This window comes from Balaenoptera ricei, chromosome 6 (assembly GCF_028023285.1).
Source record: "Balaenoptera ricei isolate mBalRic1 chromosome 6, mBalRic1.hap2, whole genome shotgun sequence".
Lineage (NCBI taxonomy): Eukaryota > Metazoa > Chordata > Mammalia > Artiodactyla > Balaenopteridae > Balaenoptera > Balaenoptera ricei.
In genome coordinates, this window is record NC_082644.1 from 97,290,195 (window position 1) to 97,298,546 (window position 8,352).

Below are 8,352 nucleotides of genomic sequence, written 5' to 3' on the forward strand. Positions count from 1 at the left end.
TTTTATCAGGTTGAAGAAGTTCTATTCCTAGTGTGTTGGATGTTTTTATCACAAAGGGTGTGGGATTTTGTCAAATTGTGTGTTGATTGAGATGGTTGTGTGGTTGTGTCCCTTTTTCTGTTAATATGCCTTATTACGCTGATAGATTTTTTGTATGTTGGCTTAACCTTGCATTCCTGGGGTGTTGCTGGAATTGGTCTGCTAGTATTTTGTTGAGGATTTCTGCATCTATATTCATAAGGAATATTGGTCTGTAGTTTTCTTGTGATGTCTTTGTCTGGTTTTGGTATCAGAGTAATATTGGCCTTACAGAATGAGTTCCCTCCTCTTCTGTTGTTTGGAAGAGTTTATGAAGAATTGGTGTTAATTTTTCTTTAAACGGCTGGTAGAATTCACCAGTGAAGTTATCTGGGCCTGGCTTTTGGGGAAGTTTTGTGACTACTAATTCAATCTCTTTGCTTGTCATAGGACTATTCAGATTTTTCCTTTTTTTCTTGAGTCAGTTGGGGTGGTTTTTGTCTTTCTAGGAATTTGTCTATTTCATATATGTTATGTAGTTTGTTGGCATACAACAACTTAGTTGTTCTCAGTATTCCCTGATAGTAGTTTTTATTTCTATAAAAAGTGGTAATGTTCCAACATTTATTTTTGATTTTAGTCATTTGAATCCTCAGATTTCTTTCTTTTTCCGTGTCAGTTTAGGTAAAGGTTTGTCGATGTTGTTGATTTAAAGAAAAAAAGTGAGAATTTTTGGTTTTGTTGATTCTCTGTTTTTTCTAGTCTCTATTTTATCTCCTTCTGCTTGCCTTGGATTTAGTTTCCTCTTTTTTTCCCTGGTTTCTTAAGGTTGAAGCTTAGATTATTGATTTTATATCTGTCTTAATACATAGGCATACCTCTTTTTATTGCGCTTTGCTTTGTTGCATTTTGCAGTTAATTGCATTTTTTATAAATTGAAGGTTTGTGGCAACCCTGTGCTGTCAGATGATGGTTAGCATCTTTTGGCAATGAAGCATTTTTTAATTAAAGTATATACATTGTTTTTTTTAGACATGATGCTGCTGCACACTTAATAGACTACAGTATAGTGTAAACGTAGCTTTCATATGCATTGGGAAACCAAAAATTCGTGTGACCCGCTTCCTTGCGATATTCGCTTTATAGCAGTGGTCTGTAACCGAACCTGCAGTGTCTCTGAGGTATGCCTGTAGATATTTACAGCTAGAAGGTTTCCTCCAAGCACTGCTACAGCAGCATCCCATAAGTTTTAGTGTGTTGTGGTTTTATTTTCATTCATCTCAAACTATTTTCTATTTTCTTTTGTCATTTTTTTCTTTGATCTGTAGGTTACTTAGGATTGTATCAGTTTCCACATTTATGAATTTTCCAAATTTCCTTCTGTTATTGATTTCTAAGTTCATTCCATCGTGGTCAGATAACATAATTTGTATAATTTTAATCCTTTTAAATTTATTGGGGCTTGTTTTATGGCTTAACATGGTCTTTATGGAGAATGTTCTGTGTATACTTGAGAAGGATGTATAATTTGCTGTTGTTAAGTGTTCTCTAAATGTCTGTTAGGTCTGGTTGGTTTATAGTATTTTTCAAGTCTTCTATATCCTTGTCAGTCTTCTGCCTTCTCGTATGCATTATAGAACATGGGGATATTAAAGTCTCCAACTATTGTTGAATTGGTTATTTCTCCCTTCAAGTCTGTCAGTTTTTGTTTCATGTATTTGGGGGCTCTGTTGTTCTCTATGTTTATAATGAAGTCTTTCTGATTGTTTTATCATCATAAAATGTCCTTTGTTTTAGTAACAATTTTAATCTTAAAGTCTGTTTTGTCTGATATTAATATAGCCACTTCAGCTCTCTTTTTGTAACTGTTTGCATGGTATATATCTTTTTCCATCCTTTTACTTTCAGCATATTTGTGTCTTTGAATCTAAAGTGTGTGTCTTGTAGAAGCAATATAGTTGGATCGTGCCCTATCTACCTTTTACTTCAGCTAGCCCAGCTTTAATCTGGACAAGACCTAGGTAACAAAATCATTTTTGAGTTTCTTCTCCTTTCATGGATGAATATAATCATGCTGAATCGGGACTTTTGCCCAGCTTTTAAAAGTCATTTCTTGATAGAGTCTAATGCAAGATGATTGAGACAGTTGAGAAAGGTGGTTCATAAATAACATTTGGCTGACAAATGTGTGGTACCTAGGGAATTAGACAGTTGACCTGAGTGTTTAAAGGCTTTTAAAAGCAGCAATTACTGAGTTACAAGTGATTTTTAATAGACTAGGAAGACAAAAATTAAATAGGTCATATCACCATTTAAATGCTATAAAAATTAAGCAAATAAAAATCGAACACCATATGTCTTGATTTCAAAAATATATCATGTAATATTACTAATAATTGACCACCCATTTTTGTAGTATGAAGTGTTTCATAAGGCCAGGAGGTTGAGAGTAATAATATATGACCGTAATGAAAGATGTGGCTCTCTTTACAAATAATTAGCAGCCTCTGGTTGCTCTCATCCATAGCTTCACCACGTATGTACTGAAAGCCGTTTGATTTACAGATTTCTGTAAGGTCATTTATTTTTAAACCACCACGGAAGCTAATTTTTAGTGTTAATGCCAATGAGTGTTATCAAAGTATCTGTTAGCCTAATAGCTTTAACTAGGAACAAAGAATTTGTAGTTGGTTACAGGAAAGGGCCTGGGTTCTATCTAGCCCCTTGCATTGGACAGTGACTCCATATTCAGATAGGGGTGAATTCATGTAAAATTCTCAAGCTTTTTTGTGTCCTTTATAGTATGTGTTCAAGTGATGATCTGTCAGTAGTGCTATGCTAGACTCCATAATATGTTTTCTTTCTTTTCTTCCAGTTAAAGGCATTAGGATTTCCTGAAGGACTTGTGATACAAGCATATTTTGCTTGTGAGAAGAATGAGAACTTGGCTGCCAATTTTCTTCTACAGCAAAACTTTGATGAAGATTGAAAGGGACTTTTTTTTATCTCACACTTCACACCAGTGCATTACACTAACTTTGTTCACTGGATTGTCTGGGATGACTTGGGCTCATATCCACAATACTTGGTATAAGGTAGTAGATTCTTGGGGGTGGGGAGGGGGGTCTAGGATACAGGGCAGGGATAAATACCGTGCATGTCTGCTTCAATTAGCAGATGCCGCAGATCCACACAGCGTGTAAAATATTATACAACCAAAAGTCAGCTTTTGCAGGTCTTTATTTCCTCTATGAAGCAGTAGGTAACTTTTCCTAGGTTTCACTCTTTTTTAGTGTACTAGATCCAGAAATTTAGTGTAATGCCCTGCTTTATATTTCTTTGACTTAACAGTGGTTTCAGAAAGAATCTTTGCTACCTAGAATCTACAGTCCCTATTTTATGGCAACACTGGATAATGGCTTTGTGAAATTGAAAAAAAAAAAAAAAAAAATTGGAGCAACTGTAAACAGAAATGCCAAATTATTGATGGTTATTGTTGCTGCTTCAAATAAGTATAGAGTTAATGTGTAAGAAAGCCCATTCTTTCATGATAAATACTTGGGGTTGAGGGGGGAGAGGGGGAATCTTTTCTTAAAATGAAAATAATTACTGCTATTTTAAATTTCTTGATCATTGAATGTGAGACCCTTCTAACATGATTTGAGAAGCTGTACAAGTATAGGCAGAGTTATTTTCCTGTTTACATTTTTTTGGTTTGTTTTGGGGGGAAAATTGGTAGGTGTCTAATTACTGTTTACTTCATTGTTATATTGCAGTAAAAAGTTTTAAAACCACAGTTGCATGTTTGCTTTTGATGTATCCCGTTGTGGAATTAGCACTTTGGGGCCAATGGAGAAATGCAGCATTCACCATCCCTGTCTTCCCCTTCCCTCAGCAGAAATGTGTTTGTCAGCAAGTCGTGAATTCCAACTGCTGCCTTTTTTAAAACCCACAAAATGCTGATTCAGTTCAAAATTAATGCAAATGTCTCAAAACTGGGTTTCTGATATTTGTAAATGTTTTTCCTTATTAGGTAAGAATGTATGACCATTAAAGTCATTTAGGATTATTTGCTTTCGAAAAGAGAAGGTGGACAGAACTATAATCTAGCATCCTTTATTGCATTGGACAGACTGGAGAAATCTTTTGGAAGGGTTGGGAGATGCGGCTGGAAAAGTACTTTGGAAAATATACAATCAAGATATCTCATGGCATATTAAAAGAAAAATCTTAATAGCAGTGTTGGCTTTTATTTGGATTTTTTTCATCTCAGCTTTTTTCTTTGGAATCTCCTTCATTGTCGTTGTTATTTGATCATAAATAGGGAGCAGGTGTCTACTTGTTCAGTTTTTCAAATCTGTTTTCCTGAATATAAAAGAAACTGTTTAAAGAAATGTTTTTTTCTACTATCTGATACTGAGTTAAGAAGATGACTTTGCACAGATTTCTTCCTGCATAATCTCTTAATAATACTTAGCACAGTTTGGTGACGACTTTTAAGCTTTTACGTCACTCACTCATGAACTATCTCATGAAAATAAATGAAACCATGATTTCTCCCCATGGTGTTATCATGTAGTTTAATCTTCATGTGTTTATTCCATAAACACAACAGGACCTTTGGACTTTGTATTACCTGTATGTTTTATAATGGATTATGCAGAAATGTCTTAGAATAAAATGAGGATTTCTAAATATGTTCATCTTTCAAGGCAGAACAATGAGTTGGGAAGAGGGGTGGCAGTTCTGGTGAGAAAATGGGATACTTTATTTTAACGATATTTTATCTGCCACTTAATTGCTTAGAGCATAGTGAAAGCTGGAAAAGGGAAAAAACAACCAGCAGCAGCCTCTCTTTTCTCTGGAAAGTGACAGCAGAAGGTGATCGATCACATGGAGCTTTTGTCCTTGGACAACAAAACTACAAATAGTGGATTAATAATTACCAGAAGACAGTTCAAGCCAAGTTTTGACCATTCTTTACAGTACTTTGTGTATCTGCTTAAAGAATCACCCATGACGCTATGAAAGAAATAGGCTTTTTGTGACCTTTTGCTGTTATCTTTTAATTTACAGTTTTGGTTAATCTAAGTGACTACATGACTTTGGAATTTTGCATTTGAGGTATTCTGTCATCTATTTCTTGAAATATATTTATTGTTGAGTTGCTCTGTGGAAAATGAGGAAGCTTAGGTTTATATTTGTTCAATTCTTATTGCCATCCCCTAGTCAAATATGTCTCTACATTGTTTAAAAATACTGAAGTGTTCCACCATACAATTTTTTCCTGTACTATATGGCTAGGATTCCAGAGAATTAATTATAAATTATTTTCAATATATCCAACATGGCATTTCTCATTTTTTAAATGATTTTACCACATGGAATCTTAGATTGAAAGTTGCCGGTGCCTCTATCACTGATCCTTCTGTTTTCTTCAGTAATTGGTGAATATAGTGTGTAGGAGGCCAGGCACTAGGTCGATTTTATTGGGTCTCCTGTTTGTGTTCTCAGCCGAAACATCAACACAGGGATGGGATACTTGATAGAATGTAATGAAAGTTCATGAGAGCTTTTAGAGATTTCAGTGAGTTCCCCCTTTTCCATACTTCTTTTCTTGTATCAGCCAGCCTAAGATAGCTACAAAATATTCAACCAAAAGTAAGCAGTTTCGGGGAGTTCCTGACCATGTCTGTGTTCTGGTGAGTTCCCTAGCTGTGCATCTCAGGTACAATGTGTCCTTCCAATTGACATCCCAGTGTCCATTTTGTTCCACTTTGTTCTAAGCCAGGGGCTGGCAAACTGCAGCCCCATGAGCCAAATCTGGCTCACCGTCTGTTGTATGAGCCATGAGCTAAGAATGGCCTTTACATTTTTAATGTTTTTTGGTTTTGTTTTTGTTGTTTTTACATAAAGGATTTTATGACATGTGAAAATTGATTCAAATTCCAGTGTCCATAAATAGTTTTATTGAAACCCAGGCATGCTCATTTATTTACGTATTGTCTATAAGCAGCTACCTTTGTGCTAAAGAGGTTTGCTGTTGAATAGTTGCAACAAAGACTATGGCCAGCAAAACCTAAATAATTATTATCTGGCCCTTTACAGAAAAAGTTTGCCACCCCTGTTTTAAATTGCAACCAGGTCCATCGTGTGTTAAATTATGATGCTTTTCCCCCCTCTATTTGGCATTCTTGGCCTCTTGAGTTCTTAGCTTCAGTTTGCTTTGCTTGTGACCCTCGTGGGTTCTTTCCAGAGGGGTGGTATCACCCCCATATATTCATTATCAAAGGGAGGAGCACATCGTGTGCCTGGTGTGCTCGTTTGGCGTGTATGCAGTGTCTAAAATTATTCTTTGCTGTTCCTATGCGATGTCTTTCTCTTTAGTAAGATAACTAAATTCAGCACTAAGCGCTGTCAAAAGCACCTGGCGTAGTGATGAATCAACCAGAACAGAAAAGTCAAATGAATGCATCTGGGAATCCCTGCGCTCTGGGATCAGAGTTGGGGCAATTCGAAAAAGGATCTTAACAACAGCTGGAAGAGAGTAGATGGAACCTTGGAGGGAGGGATATAGCAGTTGGACCTGTTGGGTGACAGACTAGTTTCCAGAACTGTGTGTGGATAGTTTGGGGATGGGAGGAGCAGAGACAAGGAGGCAGGAGAAGTCTTGGACTTGGTAGGCAAGAGATGCAGCACTGTGCTCTAAATGGTTGGGGAACCACAGGGACACTGATGGTGACAAATCGGTTATAAAAGGCCTTCCCTATCATGATATAGGTGACATGGGAAGTGGCCCCACAAGCAGGGTTTGCACTGTGGAGGGGAGGCGAGGAGGACCAAAGAAACGTCAGCGATGACAGATTTGCTTCATGTGTGGTGCTGTGGATTCCAAAGTGAATGGAAACACGGTCTCTGCCATTGAGCTTGATATACTATCACAGAGACCGTTTGAATAGTAATGGATCCTTCAACAGGTGCAGCATAACTTGTCTTCTGGGAGCACAGATTCGAAAATCTTCATCCCAGACTTCTGCCTCATGTCTCACTCAAAACTTATTTTCCATTCTTATTGATCCTCCCTTCTCACCTGGCTCAGAATGAGTTATAGATGTTTGTAGATACTATTCCTCTCCAGACCATGAGGTGGTCTTCAGGGTGCCTGGGGAAGCTGGCCTCCAACCCTCGCCCCAAACAGCCTCACCCTTTTTCTCCAATGTTTTAACTATTAGGCTTTCTGTGATGAAAATGTTGGGCACCTCTATCCTACACTTGAACTAGCTGTAGATGGGCTTTCTGTCCATGGCCTTCCACACTTCAAGCATGTGTCTGCCAGGATTGGTTACTGCTTGTTGAATTGCCACCTTAAGGCTCAAAGGATATTTGATATGGAGCCTGAGTTTTGTTATTGACAGCTTCCATCGCTATAACAAAGTCCAAAATTGTCTGTAAATCATAGAAGCCAACTGGGTTTTATTTGCCAACAATAGCAGATTAGAAGAACATGTGATAAATTATCTCAAAATTGGTTAAAAATTGGATGAGAATGAATGGGGCTGGCAGGGCTATGCCTTAGAACAGCTTGAGGTTAGAATTCTTTTTTTTTTTTGGGGTGATTTTATGAACCCTGGAGTTGATTTTTTTTTTTTTTGCAACTTTTTAGCATTTTAGTCTATTTTTCGGTGGGGGCATTTTGTGGGGTTTTTTTGGTTTCATTTTAAGATTTCTTTTTTGTCAAGGCCTGCTTCTGCTTGTTTGACATCATTTAAGCTAATTTTTATATTATCTCCACTTCTAAGGAAATTACGAAGGAGAGAGAAATCTTTTCACTAATTCATTATTATTTTAATTGTAAAATATTTTTGTATCTTAAATTTTGGTGTTATAAATTTTATACCATGTTTGCATTTTTGCAAAAAGCCTTAACAATTTTTCATCCTTACACAATTTCAGACTTACAGAAAAGTTGTGGGAACAGCACAAAAAGCTCCCAATTGCCCCCACCCCCTACTTCCCCAAACCCATTTAAGTTCTGCGGTTGTCCTAGTAATGTCCTCCATAGCAGAAGACTTCAATCCAGAATAATACACTGCATTTAGTTGGTCCCATTCAATCTGTACTCTTTCTCAGTCCTTCCTTGATCTTTATGAGCTTAACTTTTTTTTTAAGATTACAGGGCACTTGTTTTATACCACGTCCCTCAATTTATGTTTGGTGTTTCCTCACGACTAGACTCAAGTTGTGCATTTTTATAACTCATTATACTGATGCTCAAATTGTCCCATTGTTTTAGTTCTTAAAGCTAACTTCTGTGTTTGGCATGTTTTTATCTCT

The 8,352-nt window shown here is 36.8% G+C and overlaps 1 protein-coding gene across 1 annotated transcript in view; it reads left to right on the forward strand.

The window, feature by feature from the left end:
• RAD23B (RAD23 homolog B, nucleotide excision repair protein) overlaps window positions 1-4,257 on the forward strand; it is a 44,644-nt gene extending 40,387 nt beyond the window's left edge. The window contains exon 10 of the mRNA XM_059925249.1: window positions 2,894-4,257. Within this exon, the coding sequence (XP_059781232.1) occupies window positions 2,894-3,007 (114 nt within the window). The 3' untranslated portion in view covers window positions 3,008-4,257. The remainder of the gene's footprint in view (window positions 1-2,893) is intronic.
• The last annotated feature ends 4,095 nt before the right edge of the window (window positions 4,258-8,352 follow it).